We start from the raw sequence: 17260 nt of genomic DNA, 5'->3' as shown, positions 1-17260 counted from the left end.
AGAAACACCAATTGCATCCTGCAAATATTCCCATGGTGCCAAACCATCAGAGGAGTTGGCGAGTAGGAGGAGTGAAGGTGCGATAATTGAAGGAATTGCTACTTGAGAAGTCACAGGAGCTAATGTGTTAGCTCAGCATGCGGGCAAGCTAGGACGTTCCCAGCTGCTGCAAAAACTGGGTGGATGCAATCCCTGGCATCACTCGTTGGGACAAGATGAATCACAAGTGCTTCGATAGCGAGCTACCATGTCACAGTGAGCCAGATGGAGGTGGTTACTTCCCTGATTGATTGCCTCTTGGGCTACCAAGGGCTTTTCCAGCAGGCTAATGCCTTTCTGTTGGCACTCAGGGAGCTGTGTGTCCGCTTGGGTCAGCACCGTGCAGGAATTCCTGCCTTTTGGGCATGTGACTGTCCCACAGATGGAGAAGGAAGTAAATAGGAGCAAGGGGGAGAGGGTGACTCCATTGCACACCGAAATAGCACCGACTTCTGATGCCTCCCTAATAGGCGTTGCTGCTAATGAATTTTCTGGCACGTGCTGAGTTAACAGGGGTGAGCAACACTGAAACATCTTTTAGTTAAACCCAGTGCTTTACAAAGGCTAATTGAAAAAGCAAGGAGCAGCAGGGGTGGGGTGGGGTGGGGGAGAACAAGGCAGAAGAGGGGGTGGAGGGAGAGAACAGCTCTATTTTTCAAGAGCTGAGTATGAAATCCTGCAACAGATGAGTTTACATGCAAGCCTGCACCTCATCAGGGCAAAGACACAGTGAGTGGAGTCAAGTAATTTTCCTCTGCACACATCATCCCCAGCCCCTTACCCTGCCCAGCCAGCTTTCTCAACTGTGAGCTTTAGAATATAAACAGCCAATAAGTAAGGACAATAACTGTAGTTCCTGCTGAGAGCTAACTCTGCCTGTCATGCATTTGCTGGGTCCTAATACAGGACAGTGAATAAAGCTTCATTACAGAACAATGGAGTTAGCTGCCAGAGCCTACAGATTTGAATAAACAACAAATAAGCAACATCTGCTCCAGCATATGTGTATGGTAAAAAAAAAAGTCACAAAATAAAAGAATTTGTAAATGCCAAAAGCAACACTAAACTGCCAGTGCTACTGTAGAGTGAATTTTTAATTGCACATGCATACAGGCAGGCTGTGGGTATTAGTCTCACATATGTCTGGTTGCTGCCAACCTGGGAGTATAGATGAATTTAATTAAATAAGGATTATCCCTTCTCCCCAGTACAATTACTTATTTATAACAATGATAAAATTGCCTAATAAAAAAGATTGTAATATTTTTTAAAACAGAGCTAGAAAACACTCTGCTTTCCCTGTAAGTCATTCGGAGATGTTTGGGGGTTTGAGCGTCTTTTAAAATTAAGTCTCAGCATTCTGCCAAGAGAGAGGGGAAAAAAGCCTTATCATAAAGCCTACTGCAGTTAAACAGCCAGAATCTACATTATGGAGAAATATAAAGAAGACACACAGCAGCCAGGGAATTGGCTTTCATGGGGAGTGTAGAAAATTAAGCAATTGGACTAAAATTGAGGCCAGGCTACAGAGCCAAGGGACAACACCACTGGGAAAAGCGCTTCCATAAGTCACTCGTCTCTAATATGCTCCGTCTAGGCAAAGCAGTCTGTTCCTATCAATCTCTATTTCTTCTCACAGGGAGCACCTTGCACTTTCCTGCTCAGGTGAGCTCCCATTTCAGCAGGGTCACGTCAGACTCTCACATCTTCATCTTCACTCACACCCTTTCCAACAGAGCCCAAAACTAAATGAGAATGGGCCCTTAGGGTATCAGACACTGCATGAGCCTTGAAAAATAGGCAGCTTGTGCCCCAGGGAATGTGGAGGCCAAACCCTAAATTCAGACATGACCTCCTGGGAGCGGAAGCTTGCCTTGTACAGGCTCTTGATGGACTCTGTTTCCCGCTCTCGCCTATTTTGAGGACCCCTGCTTATGGGTCTGAGACACATTCTGTTGAATTTGGTAGGAACCTTCCTAAGAGAGAGGTATTGTTCACTACCAACAATACCACGTTCACAAATGGCCATTTTTAGACTGTTTCCATGATGCAGAGCAAGTTGAAATGGCAACAATGCTCCCGCGGGTCTGGAGGGGGGGGGGCACCATTTAAGAGCAGTGGGAAAAAGAGAAAGAATATGGAAAAAAAAGCCTGTAAAAACCAGCCGGAAATCTCCACTTTAAATTTAGGCCAAGCATTAATGACACTAAAACAACAGAGAAAGAGAGAGAGGGAGAGGGAGAAACATCCCAGTGCTTAAGCAAAACTCTGAAATAGTATTATGGTTCTGCAAAGGCATAAACCTTACAAAAGTTCAGTTGACTTGTATGATTTTGATTGACCACTTACCTGGATTATAGTCTTACCAGAATTCAAACCAAATAATTACTTTCTGTGTATTCTGTCACGGAATTACTGCTAAATACGTGTTTATTCCTGTGTCTTAAAAGAGTATTCAGGGAACATACTTATTTTTTTCTCCTTAGTTATGATTGCTATACCTATACAGTCTGTTAAATACTTTAACTCATGCCCTTCATCATTAAATAGCACAGCCATGTTTTAGAGATGGACAAAGAAAAGAAAAATGAAGCATTTGTGGGTATGTTATTACATTTTTATTTTTTTCCCCACTGGTCTATGTCCACATTCTCCTTTTTTTTAATTTCTCACTGAATGTTTGTCCAAATGGTGTTTTTCACTGCACCAGCCTTGGGGAATTGCTTTGTATAGATGCTGCTATGAGCATACTGATCTGGGGGCTTGTCTTTGTTCATGAAGATCAACACGCCCATCAGAAAATAAAATCAAAATGACCTCATGGAACTCAGGTGACAAATCATACAGTCTGAATAACAACAAGCACCTGACATTAAGCCCCAAAAGTCACTGGAGCCACACACAGACTGACTGAACGCATACAACCCTGCCAGAAGATATGGCAAGAACAGCTGAATGTCATAGGTATGCAATCTATTACACAGTGAAAAAGCCCCCTAGCAGAACAGCAAATGTATGCTTACAGGTCATGTGAAAACAAAAATAAGCCTTTAAGAACTAAGGAATTCTTCATTTACTCCATCACCTTTACTCGGCTCTAGGATTTACTAACAAACCCCCCCACACTGATGAAAACACTGGCCTCACTGAAGTCAGTAGGACTTATGCCACTGCCTTCAACAGGCTCATGATATCACTCCTGCAATAGCACTCCAGCCAATAGCATCAGTGAATGACCAGCAGCAGTGGATATCTGAGTTGTTGGTTTTTTTAGATACCTGTGTATGATTTTGGGTTGTTTAATTATCTGTGCTGGCTCCCCAAAAGTAATATAATGTAGTACCCAAAAAGTGAGGCTCATCAAACTTTCACCTTTGTTGCTCTCTATCTAGTTCTTGCTATTCACTAGTTCCTTCACATGAAGTTTCTGTACCATTAAAAAGGAAATAACACACACACACACACATGCCAGTCCTGCTTTAAGCACTGGTTAGCAAGGGTCCCTAGAGAGCAAGGCCAAGTGCTCCCTGCTCTGGAGGCTGAACAGCCATTTCCCCAGTATTGCCACCACTGACAGCAAAAGCTACTCAGGATCCAAACTCAGATTGCCCTAAATGACAGTATAACATCTGGTCTAACAGCTTTGCTCTTAATACTTTCATAGACTCTTCAAGTCACTTATTTTCTAGCACATGATTCAGTGCTATGTCAGTTCATGGGGTGATAGTCTATGTAACATTGGATACTCAGGTAATGGGATAGAGGCCATGATGACAGCACAACTACCTCTTTGAATGGTCCTGGTTGAGTTGGGTACAGAGCAGTTGCAGAGCCACTAATTCCAGTCTCCTGGTTGACTTATATCCTACGGGTCTGAGACCTGGCAGGTGAAGGGTCATCTGAATCTGACAACTAATTCACCAAGCAGGAGCAAAGCTTTGGTATTGCTTGGAAGAGTAGAAAGCTCTGCTTAGAGCATCAGACAGGGACCCCACACACCCAAAGCTCTGTGTGCAAGGTACCCTTTTCATGTGCACTCATTGTGTCTGCCCCACAAGCTGAGTATATTTTACACCCCTGTGATTTATCCGGTCATATCATCATTATTCTAGACTGCCACATACAGAGTAATACATCCAAATGCCAGAGATGATGGGAGCAGAGGGAAACTGTATTGTTCTGCTAAACTTCAGAAGCAGCTACATGGGAACAGCATTTTTAAAACAAAACTGGCCAAACTGTCTGTTTCTTAACACTCACCTAAAGCGATGTCAGGAGCATTTCCATACAGCCTTTCATCCTCAGAACTCTGAATCTGAAAAGGAAGAGAGGAGGAACAATTTTTAATGATGGTAATGATTATGCCTTATTATGAGGGGGGTAGGACTAAAAACAGGAAAAAAAATAATCTGAACATTTCCATGTGAAAATGTAAAATCTTTCAGATGAGCCCCTTTTGGTTGCTTCCTCTTTAAAATATTTGTTCTTCTCATAAACCACACTCTAGTCTCAGAACGTTTCCAAGCCTTGCTCAAAGTCATCAATACATGAAGGTTCCCAACATGTAAATACACTGACAATCTTGTTTGAACAGCCTCAAAGAAATATCCCTAGGAAAAAAAAAAGTCTTACTAGAAGGAACCCAAGGAAATGTAACCATATGGAAGCAAATTGTTGCCAGAGAGTGCATGTAAGGTTGGGATTTCTTTTTGCTCTAGGAACGAAGACCCATTTGACTTTTTCATAGTATCAAGGGAACATCTTGTCACGGTGCTGCATAAACTCCTTCGGAAAAATGCTTAATAGAAAAGGGGACCTTCTAGATACAAGTAACACATGAACATGCATGTTGTGTAGCTCAAGAGATCTCTAAACCCCTCATTGTCAAAGGCTACAACAATACAGGAGAAGGATTGTGCTATATGTGCCCCATACATCTCCTACTGGCCATTGCCAGGCTAACAGTTTAGGCAGCCTGATTGTTTCAGCCATTATACTATTCTTACAGCCTTAACTTAACGATGTGGTAGAGAACACTCAGAAGTTAACAATATATACCCTGTGTAATTTGAGCATACAGTATTCACAAATTGTCTTGGACATCAAACTGGGCAGTTTATGTTCATCAGCATTTACAGTTCAGTCAATGTCCTCACATTTGTGTGAGCCTGTACTCACAGAGCTGCAAGTCATAGAATCATAGAATAGTTGGGCTGGAAAGGACCTTAAGATCATCTAGTTCCAACCCCCCTGCCATGGGCAGGGACACCTCACACTAAACCATCCCACCCAAGGCTCTGTCCAACCTGGACTTGAACACCACCAGGGATGGAGCATTCACAACCTCCCTGGGCAACCCATTCCAGTACCTCACCACCCTTGCAGTAAAGAGCTTCCTCCTTATATCCAATCTAAATTTCCCCTGTTTAGGTTTTAACCTGTTACCCCTTGTCCTGTCACTACAGTCCCTGATGAAGTGTCCCTCTCCAGCATCCTTACAGGCTCCCTTCAGATACTATGAGATCTCCACACAGCCTTCTCTTCTCCAGGCTGAATAGCCCCAACTTTTTCAGCCTATCTTCATACGGGAGGTGCTCCAGTCCCCTGGTCATCCTCGTGGCCCTTCTCTGGACTTGTTCCAACAGTTCCATGTCCTTTTTATGTTGAGGACACCAGAACTGTACACAATACTCCAAGTGAGGTCTCCAGCATGCTAAGTGCTTTACAGAGACATATGGGCTGCTTTGAGACTATAAATTTACTGTGCTGGACATCTCTGAAAGACAGCCTCTTCCCCACGGAGGCTGATAATCAGGCCCGTGCTGATTCTTGAGTCTGAAAGCTGCACCAAACCTTTCACAGAAAAATACAAAATACACCTTTGGAAGGACTTGGAAAGATAAATATTCTTTCCTCAAGAAGAATGCCATCTTAACCTGACCTTTTCCAAAGCTTTAAGGAATTAAAAACTTTTTTTAAACCTCCCACCTTTTCCTGTCACTTGCTGCTCTCTCTTTCCTTTCCTTCCTCCCCTCTCTTTTCTGCTTTCCTCCCTCCCTCTCATTCTCCACATGTTTTCAGGGGACCTTCAACCATTCTATTTCTCCTCCTTTCTTTGATTCTTACAGTAGAGACTAGTTTTTGGACTCCTTCCTTTTCCTTGTTCATGAAGAATGGCTGGAAAAGCAACAGTATCCCTGTCGACATCCCAGTGGAGTCTATATGATTGGAGAGTGTCCTGTCATTGCCCTTTTTCTGCAGTATATGGCCAGAAAAACTGATGCTCATATAACAACTCTGGATGTAAGAAAGGGACTGGCAAGTATCCTGGTCTCTGCTACTTCATGTTGAACACCCACTGACAGCCCACTGCTGCTAAAACATACAGGGAGCTGAGTATCATGGACTTCGCAGACTGGATATGAGAACAAGCTGCTGTTCTGAGTTATTCTGGTTCTAAGATGCTCAGCTTACAGAGCGATAAAGTATTTCAAACACTGCTAGAAAATCAAGGCTAATCTTGTGACGAAACTTTCTGAAAGAGCATACCAGAAAATGAGCTGAGGGGATGAAAAAAAGATAGGGAAAAAACCCCCAAACCTGGTTAATGATTGGATCTATAAAAATATCCTTTACCATAAGTATTAGTGTTCCTGCAACCTCTTTCTATTAAAAAAAACCCCAACCTAGCAGTAGATAAAACACGTTGGCATATTCACACTAACATACTGATTGAATGAATCCTACCTTAGTAACTTCAGTGCCAACTTCTTGACAGTCTCCTAACACAAAGACAATTTAAGCTAATCAAAACTTCAATGAGCAGTGTAAATCCTACTGCTTTTTCCCATAATGCTGCTGCATGGTGCTTGTTGAAATAATTTGGCTTCTGTCCTCAAAAAGAGAATCCAAACTTACACTGTAAATATGGGTAGTGATACATCGCTAGCACAATACACCTCACCTCTTCCATCTCAAACGAGTCTGGCAGCTTGCAGTTCAGGTTGGCCACTTTTTTAAGTGTGTGGGCTACAAGCAAAGGTGGCTCCTTTCTTGGCCTGTCTTTAGCAGTTTCCTCAGATGCAGGAGAAAGGTGGAGCGGTTTTGCAACTAGCTGTGATGGAGCCCAGGCTTTCCCTGATGGAGTCGGTGAACACTGGGATGTGGGATATGCCGAGGCACCCTTGTCTCCAGGAGTTTGCCCCTTGGTCAGGCAGTTCAATGTAACACGTGCAGAAGAGTATGCCTGGACTGTTCCCCTCTCAGCAGCATCTGCACTAGAACAGGGTTGCTCTTTCTTGCTGGGCAAGTTGGCTTCCCCAGGTGCCAGTGAGCTCTGTTTCAGCAGCAGTGTCTGCTGAGAAGCCCTTTTCAGGAGCTGTCCTATTCTTCTCCGCTTCACTTGTGTCACCACAGGTCTGCTCCTCGTATCCAGGAGATCAGTCTGCTGGGTATTGATGCCGGTCAGCAACAATGAGAGTGCACTCGTTACATGGTCAAGTACTTCCAGCTGTCGAAAACGTTCTTAAGTTTGGCAGAATGGAAAGCAACATGGTTATTTAAAGGTGTAATTTAAAATAATCAGGTACAATGATTATCAAACTTGTCATTGCCAAGAAACATAACAAGTACCTCATTCAACAGTGTCTAAATTTTTCCATTTGCTTCCAGAGGATCCATTCAGGCTACATACAGACGTCACTGCATAGTTCTTTTTATTAGGCAAACACACAACATTGAATTTGTTGGGTCAAGTGCAGCTGAATGCTGTTTTGTGTGAATAAAGGTTACAGAATCCAGCCTGAAATTCTCCGGTTGGCTGGGCCACACTTGGATGCTGGGTTTTGAGGACATATTAAAATTCATGTGAATAAAGTTATTAAAATCTGATCCCCGATGTTTACAGCTGGCACCTGTCCAGGATAACCGCAAAATGCATATAGGCATTAACTGATAAAAATTGACCACAGAAGCTGTGTTCCTGCTTTCACAGCAGCACAAAGCAAAACCCTTATCCCCCAGAAACTCATAGCCAATGTTGAATAAAGCTTCCCAGATTCTTTTCGTTGTACTAACCTCCTGTAATTTCAGGGTCATTTTTTCCATGGCATAACATCTAAAGAGAAGAAAATACTTTTTTCTCTAAGGGATGCGGAGATTTCCATCACTACAACATTATGAAGTTATTTATACAAAGAAAAGCAACGCATTTGCTTGCATGTTGTGTTTGTACCAATCCTGAGGCAATGAACATGTCACCAGGACTCCTCCTTCCTTGAGCGATTCATTGAGGACAGTAGATGGCAAAAGCTAACTTTCTTGGCTGCCATTTCTCTTAGAGAGCAGCCAAATTTACTGCATGCAGTCTGCATTCAGGCTGTTGCTAATGCTGCTTAACTGACAATTAGACAACAAGGGGATATTTAACATGGATCCGAGCTGGTGCTTTGCTTTGGGGGCCAATACCATGACATATATCTCCTGATAGCTACTATAGCTCAGGAATATTCCTTTTTGTCTCTGTCCCAGATATTGCCTGATTTATAACACTGAAGGAAAATACGACTGCTTTTTAAGATACAGGCAAAGGTTTCACCTGATGTGGCTTAAAGGAGTTACACACAGTGCTGTGTGGTTTCCATTTGCATAAATTTGGGGCATCAGAGTAAGCAATTTGGGGTTTTGTACATTCATTGTGCTACCACATGCTTTCTGTGTAAAGCAGATTTTATCCTCAGTATTTCATCTGGTTCCCACTACATCAGGCCATAAAAATGCAAAGTGCTAATCTCCTTTGACTGACAGTGGCACAGTAGTCCAGTCCTTCTTTGGACTTGAACCAGAACCGGACTTGCTGCAATTTGAAATGGTTTTTACACACTGCTTAGCTTTTGTGAGTTATTTCAAAGAGCTTGGGACACCTAAAGAACCAATCAAACTACACCAGAAACAGTAAATGAACAACAGAAAAAAATCCCATTGTTCATGTGCACTGTAATAAATACATGGGTCATAAAGAAATGATATGTCAGGGGCAGCCTCGCTCCATGGACTGTTTTCCTCCAGGCAAGCTGTCTCTTCAGTTTTTAGGTGTGCAAGAGGCTGGTAAGATTTCTTTAGTCCTTGCAGACCAGTCTAAAACTGTAGCACAGATGAAATACTAAAGGACATAAATGAGGATTTATTTTCACCAGAAACTTCAGCCAAAAGAGCCAATGGCCATGCTGTAAAAAAAAGATCAATGAATTTTCAATAGAATCTGTATATTTTATAGTGCTTCTAATGACTTTAAGATCAACCACGTTATAACACAGGAAGAGAAGCTCACAATTTTGCTCCTCCTACCTTAAATGTATAACATTACATAGGCTGACATAGTTACATGCATGAAAGAGTTGAAAAGTCTTCAGTAGTCCCACAGTGGAATGAAATAACATAGAATGTTGCCAGAGCCAGCAGGAAATTTTCAATTTAGATCTTTTTTGAACAGCAAATGGCAGAATTTGGAGAAAAAAAACCAACAACCAAAGCTTTCAGTGGGGAAATCAAGATATGGAATTGCTCTTTCTCCTCAGGAAAAGGAAAGATGAAATGTCAGCATTGTCTACTTTGTCATACATTAAAATATTTTTCCTTTATTTTTTAGACTGTTTCAGCTTGAGTCCTGGCAATACTGAATCAAAGCTTGAATTGAAGCTGTACTTCAGAGAATGCATTTAGCAATTTACATTTCATTTTTCTTCTAGGGCTGTATTTACAGGCTGATGTATATGTCTTCTCTCTCCTAGCTGACCTGTTCTGGTCACAGGAGAACCATGTATCATGGGAAATTGTGTCCACCTAATACACTTATCTCACAGAGGAGAGTGAGACTTGAACTACAGCTCCAGTGAGCGGCTTGCAGCAGTTGATACAGAAATGAGTCTGAAAATGAGTGTGAAAAATCCACTGGAACAAGACACCAAACCCCACATAGATTTAGATATGGCAGTAAGGACAGGTAACACTGAAATGTGGTGGGGTTTCATATTATTAAGTGTTAGATTGAAACATTTCAATGTTTCTGAACTAAGGCATTCAGAAACTTGAAGTTTTCAAAGAATTTGGGGAGCAATATATTCAGAAGCATAACTACTTTTCACTTGAGATCATTTCTGATTGTCAAGAGGCTATTTCCTCAGCTGAGAAGTCAAATATCACTTCTAATGATGTCAGTAAAATTTTCACTGCTGGCTCATGATGGGGATAAACTTTTCTTTTGGATGTGGCTGAGAAACTGAAAGGGTGATCGATGTTTTTGAAAATGCACCTTATTCTTGTGAATGAAACCTTCTAAAAACTCTCTCTGACAATGGTGGAGAAACAGAAGCAAGTGAGGGCACAATTAATAAGTAACTCTATAACAATCCACATGTATTTTAAAAGGTCTAATCAGCAGTAAAGGAGGCCTAGAAAACTATATTCGGCAGCAGGGAAGAGCCAGACATAAACAGAAAAGGGCTGCACTGGGAAATGAATTAAATATGAAAGCTTCCTGCTATGGAAGTCCTTGGTTTCTCTCACCCCTCTCTCCTTCTTTATTCCAGGTTTCTTGTCTTCCATACTGTAACTATAATCTTTCTCCTTGTTTCTCCCTTTCTCAGAATAACACATTGCACCAAATCAATTAAGTTTCTCTGCTGATTCAGAGAACAGGAGAAAGTAAACTGACAACAAGATAACCTCTCAGGTATTCACTAACTCAGATTAAACAATTTCTTCCTTTTCCATAGCTAGAGACAAATGAGAGGGATTCAGATTGTATTTGCATTGAAATGGCTCAGTGATAACAAACTTAACAGGGTGACAATAACTGAATTCATTCAGCACATCTCTGGGAACAGTCATTCAATGCAGTCTTGGAATCTCTACAGGTGGTGCACGGTCTGCCTCATTTTGGCACTTTCATTCCAATGCCCTGGTGAAGAAGTCCTCCAACAGTAAGGAATCAAGAGTTCCCTTATTTGTTCATGGAGAGGTAAATGCCAAGGGATATCTCTAGACTGGAACCTTCTACTGAAGGTCTTTCTCTGAGTCATCTTCTGGAGACCTTCAAAAGCACCTGTTCTCCTCATTGCCATTACAAGACAATGTAGACATCTGCTTTAGAAAAGCCGGCTCTTTAGATGCCTGAAAATACAGGTGCAGTTTTAGTACTGAAGACAGATAGATTAGGTCCCACTCTAAGATGCAATCCATTTTAAAACCTAATTAAAACGAATTTGCCACTCACTCCTTCTTGCTATGCATCACTGAAAAATCATTAGACAAACTAAGGCTGGCAAAATTGAAATAAAACCCAACATTCTGAAAACAAATGCCTTTTGAGGATATTCCTGATACATCCCTTTTTAGCTGTAAGTCCTCTCCTGGAACACCAGCTATAGGAAGGTTCTTGTGCAAGATTACCTACATGGTCACTGAGACAGACTGGCTTCTTCTGAGAGGTGTTTTAAGTGGTATCTGGATGATCACCCGCAGGAGTTGGCTGACTCTCTTCACTTGCTATGGGGAGAGATAGACTCCACGGTGATTAAGCTCCTTGAGATGGTGCTTTAGCTAAATGCCTATAATATGGTGCAATGAACCAGGCTTATGTTAATCACCACATATATGGAAAGATAGTTAGTGAAAAGAGAAGAGGTAAGTATTCCTGAAGGATCAATTCCACCTCTCTGGATCTGATGTTCTCAGCCCAGGCACATACTTTGGAGGCCTAAGCAGATGGTGTGAAAATCCCCTCCCAAACTGTCAAAAGCAAGATAACGTGTTTTGATGGACATCACACCCACCAAAACAGAAATTCAGATCCTATCTTACTTCACAGCAACTCCCCCATACCGATAAGCTATTAGCATGTACTAAGAGAGCTCCCATTGAGGATGACTGCAGGACGAGTCATTAAATTCACACCTTGGCTTACCACTGCCTGTCTTCAACTCCCTCCCTCAGAGGCTCTTCCTCTTGCTTTCATTCCCTTCTAGTTCTCTACCTTCTTCCCTGAGGTCTCCATCCATTATCCATTCACACTGATTATCTCTGATCCCTCTCCTTCTGTCTCAGAGGAGTTGCAGAGAGAAAAAGAGAGTGAGAGCAGAGAAACCTGTTTGATGTGTCAGTTTGCTGTAAATATTGAAATGTGTGCACGGAGCTTGCTATAAAAAAAAAAAATAGAGGAAGAGAGAAAAACACATTTTCCACAATGCTCTGACATTTCTGTTTCAATTCTTATTCCATCCATACTGCTTTCTTGGTGTAATTCTAAATGGGAATGCATGGGCTACGTGAGAGATCCTGCTTTGCTGAGCATCTTAAGTAAACAGAAGATTTCAAGAGCCATCTGGCTATACTGTGCAACAAACATGAGGGGAAATGATGTCAAAATTGGACTTTTCAGATTGGTGATATACCAGTGAAATAACTATGCTGTTTTAATGCAGATATGTCTTTAAGCTGAGGACCTTGTATTCATTTCTCAACTGCAAAATACACAAAAAGAGAACAAAACCCATCTAAATGAATAAAAGACTGTGTGTTTTAAATGGTGAAATTTTACAGGACTTAAAATATGATCCTCATCTATATCTTAGGGCATATTTGAACGACAAAACTGTAGGTTCTAGTTAGAGATTTGTGGGTCTGATGCACAAGCTTTGGCAGCTTTAGTCATGGGAAGTTAAGGTCTTATCTGCTCTCTGCATTTCCCTGTGAGAAGGGTCCTGTGCCCACCAAGGGGAAAAGAGCCTGGCTGAATTCAAACTCCACTATATTGGCTTACACCACCAATGATGATGGGTGCACACTAATGTGCTACCAGTGAAGTGGCAGATGCGGTGGGCCCATGTTCAGTTCTTCAGCCTCTTCAGCACCAGTGACAATCTCTGGTGATGCGGTATGTCTTACAGGGAATAGGCAGTTATGTTTTAAAATGCCACGAGCTGGTAGCTTCAGCACATAAATCAGAGCCCACAGCTGAGGAGAGCTACACAATATTTCTGTCACATTAGGAAGTACCATTGCCATAGAGGGGTACATGAGGATCCTCAATACCTCCTGAATACATATTCCTTTTTCACAAATTTTCTTTCAGAAGATTCTACTTCCCTACATAGCAGTTCCCATGCTATTCGTGGCTAAAACTTCTTTTGCCAAAATGTCTCCCCTTACCATATGGGTTTGGCCTCTCAATGTCCATCCGCTGCTTCTGAGCTTCCAAGAAGACTCGGATGTTGATCCCTTTTGCTACAGAAGCACCACTGAGGAACCGAGGAGGGATTTTAGTGCAGACATCAGGTTCTTCTGTACCAAAGCCCAAATCAAGCAGAATCTCCACTGGATCCTTTTCCCAGAGTGTCAGCCATTCAGTGATGCTGCGGTGAAAACATTGGGATTATTTACACCACTGCTTTGGTACCACTTTTCTCTTGCGGTGTCTATCATATGGTCTTGCTTTTATTAAATGATTATCTTCCCTTCTTATCCCTTCTTGTGGAGACTTCTGCTTAAGTGAAAGTAGCATTTCTCAGTCACATTGCTAAGAGATTAATACACGTTCCTCCTCCCAGAGGAACTCGGTGGCGTTGGATCTAGATATCTTAGAAAGCAGAACACTAATAAAAGGTGTAGGTTCACAGCTCTGCAAGGTCACTTCCCTCCAGACACAATACAGATAAAGCCCGCTGCAATTTCAGGTAGGTTTTGGTTTTTTACTGGTACAAATGCATTTGAGACCAGCCACCTGTTAAGAAGGTTATTTTGATCTTGTTTAAATAAATGAGGATATGCGTTTTACAACTATAACCTTGACTCTGTATTCAAAATTTTACTCACGTTTGTTGATCTCTAGATGGGCTTATATTATATATATATATATATGCCTCTCTCTATATATATATACACATACACACACTTATATAAGGTATTATATAAGGTATAGTATAATACCTTATACATATAATATATAATAATATAAGGTATAATATAATACCTTATATTCTTAGCTGTAAATACGCGGAAATAACTAACCTCTGGGGTGCACCAGTAAGCGAGTTGGAAGAGCTGAGACTCTTGCATCTTGACATAACCGGACTTTCTGAAAACTCTTGAAGGGACCTAGTTGGAAAAAAACAACAATGAAATGTGGTTACTCATGTGCTCCTCTGGGATGTCATTATGATTTTTTCCTAGAGTAAACATTTGCATTTTCTCTTGGTTTATAATGACACATAATAGCAATGCCTTAGAAGGAGAGTCGGCATGAGAGCATGGCAATACACTTATTCTGAAGAACAGTATGTTACAGTAGGTGTGAGAATGTAGGTGTGAGGTACCAGTAAATGCTAATTATAAAGGTGGCAGAATGGCTCACTTCTGACAGATGGTGAATCTTTGAGGAACCTTTAGGGAGCACGGTTTCTCTAGCCACCTACTTCAAAAGATATAATTGATCTTAATAAAGTTTTGGAGAGATAAGGCACAATGATTTGCTGCAACAGGAGTGGCACCTGAGAACAATTCTGTGCTTTGCTTTTCATTGTGTATGTATCCACTAATCTGCAGATAAATAACTGCTTTTCAGATCCTTCTCACTGCTAAAGAAATTTCCTGAAGCATACGAGTCTTTTGATATGTAAAACAACATGGTTTTGTTATACCCAAGCTTAACTTTACCTACACGTACCTATCAAGGTCAGCAGCAAATGTTTATATACAGTGCATTGCATTGATATTTTTACCACTGCAGCTTATCCATCAGCTCACTTCTTAAACAGGCCTGGAGGTATATGTAGACATTTGAACCTACACAGTAGCTATCAATTTGAGGGAGGAAAAAAAATTAAGAAACTAAAATTCATTCTTCTGTCAAAAGGAAAAGGAAGAACAAATAATTTATAACAGATCTCTCTGGTGTCTGACACCTACCTCCTGTAGCTTTGCACCATCATTTGTACCATTTCTGGTACCGACAGGGAATCTGCAAATACGAAGAAATTAAAATAATTTATTTTCTTACCTTTTCTTCCCCTCAAAACAGCAATGCATCAAACTAGAGAAAAGACCAAAAGACTGATTCCATTACATAAGGAAACATTTTAACCCAAGTGGCCAAGTTGCAGAACAATGCTGTTGTGGGAAGCTTAACGCACAGTGTACATTAGTCATAGGTAGATACAACACATGTCAATAAGAAGGCAAAAATAGGTATCTCTACATTTCCTAAACCAGTAGCAGTACACTCCAAACCCCTTCTATTTAAAAGTAAGCACTATCAATTGAGTTCACTGGCTGCTGCAGGGACATTGAAGATATACATAGAGCAGATATGGTGAAAGAAATTAATCTCTGCTTTTCTAGTAACCCTCCTCCCCCAACAATTAAGATACATTATTTTAAATACTCATTCCAGCACAAGTGGTACAACTTCTTTTGTGTATAATAGTTTTTCAAGTCTAATTCACTGAAATCTTGTGAGTATTGGGGAATATCGATTTCTCTAGGCTTTGCATCATGTTCTAAATGTGTTTGAGAGAAGTAAGGCAGTTGCAGTATGCTTACAAGCAGCAGTAGACATTCTTCTGCATTCCAGAAGATTAATATTTTTTTTTTCCTAGCTTTTAAAGTTTTCTTTTCCATTTAACAAAATTGTGTCAATAAAGAAGGAGAAAACATCCTTTCATGTTCTCTACTGGATTATTCTTCCGCTCATAAATTCTAGCATAAGTTCCTTCTGGCTTACTCAGTGCAAGGACATCCATCCAAATTGAGAACATAAAGGTTACTGACATCCTGTAATTTGCCGTGGTAACATAAACGAGACTTTCTAGCAGCAAACAGCATAATTTGAATAAGAATCAGCTACTTGTTGTATACTATTTCCTACTCACGTGCCAACAGAAGATGTAGATTCACCATAAAAATGTAAAAGAACGTAAAAACTAAGATCCAAAAGTGAGAGTTAATACGATTTTTCCCAGCAGCACGTAGGCAATCCTCTCCGTAACGGAACATTATACCACAAACTGGTTGCTGCTGTGATTTTCTCAATACCTCATACTGTCAGGAGTGAACGAACAAAAGGGCTGCCAAATAAAACACCTAGTACTGTAAAACACTGGCCAGGGTGTTAAGTAAATAATTTAATGATGAGAAACCTGGTGTTTTCAGGAGGTTTAGGAAGTAGCAGGTCAGCAAAAAGTCAAACGTGCAGAACTTGATAGGATACGGCAAGTTGAGTAAGAGGCAGTAGCTGGTGCGGCTGTACTCTCAAACCAGGCAAAGACAAGGTATGAAACCTTAACTACCATTTGTAGACTAAACTAAGTTGAATTGTCCTGTACTGCTGTGGGTCAAGAACATGCCAATGTACTGTTACAAAGGCTAAACCATCTAACCTGTTAAGTGGTAGTGAGCTGCTTAGGAGCCCTTATGACTGGGACAAACTTTGCGCCTCTAGGTAGTGTAGCATGGACCATTCAGTCATGGCTAGAGTCTCCACTTCTTTCTTTAATGAGAAGACTCTCATGAGAAGTTCACAATGAGGATAAGAGCTTGACATTTTGAAATATTAGAGTTTGTTTTCTCCATATTTAAGAGGTCACAGAAATAGTAATAGGGAGGGTACGGTATTTACATTTCCTGATCTGTGTAAGTATTTTGTTCCTGACACAAGAAACACTGAATCTCATTACCAAACTGGAAGATACTTTGGGGGAAATAATGCCCTTTAGAAATCTGTCAGAAAACCTTATGAAAACAAACAAACAAACAAACATACAAACAGAAAATACTTTGTAAACCAACTGTGGTGCTAATTGGTGCTCTGTTTACTGCACATCTAAGTATATCTTTGCTTATGAATAATATATTTTGCTAAGCAAAACATGGCCTCTGATACTTGAGGGAGGATAAGGCACTTTAGCCTCAGTAATCTCTGATTAACAAGAAACAAGGTTAAATCACATATTGTTGAACTGCATCTTCTACTTGAGAACCCAATAAACAAAAAGTCTGGATATGGAAGCACTGAAAATAATATTTCAGGCTTCCAAAAGCATAAAAATGTGGAATTTTTCAGGAATATATGGGGACCTGTGAGGTGATTTGGGCTTCTGTATTCTTTCTGGAAAAAAGTCTGAATTCACTACATTCACCAAATCAGAAAAGCAGATGAGAACAAGCAAGA

At 40.9% G+C, this 17260-nt stretch overlaps 1 protein-coding gene across 1 annotated transcript in view; it reads right to left on the bottom strand.

Annotated features, from left to right (window-relative positions):
- The window catches only part of ITPRID1 (ITPR interacting domain containing 1), a 38598-nt gene extending 23566 nt beyond the window's left edge, over positions 1-15032 (bottom strand). Inside the window, exons 1-5 of the mRNA XM_065666751.1 lie at positions 15001-15032; positions 14104-14190; positions 13246-13448; positions 7004-7563; positions 4300-4354 (exon numbers count right to left, since the gene is read on the bottom strand). Coding sequence (XP_065522823.1) covers positions 4300-4354; positions 7004-7563; positions 13246-13448; positions 14104-14190; positions 15001-15032 — 937 coding nt within the window. The remainder of the gene's footprint in view (positions 1-4299; positions 4355-7003; positions 7564-13245; positions 13449-14103; positions 14191-15000) is intronic.
- Between the last annotated feature and the right edge of the window lie 2228 nt (positions 15033-17260).

Source organism: Lathamus discolor, chromosome 2, assembly GCF_037157495.1.
Source record: "Lathamus discolor isolate bLatDis1 chromosome 2, bLatDis1.hap1, whole genome shotgun sequence".
NCBI lineage: Eukaryota > Metazoa > Chordata > Aves > Psittaciformes > Psittacidae > Lathamus > Lathamus discolor.
The sequence above is the reverse complement of the archived record's forward strand: the minus strand, read 5'-3'. Positions and strand labels throughout refer to the sequence as shown.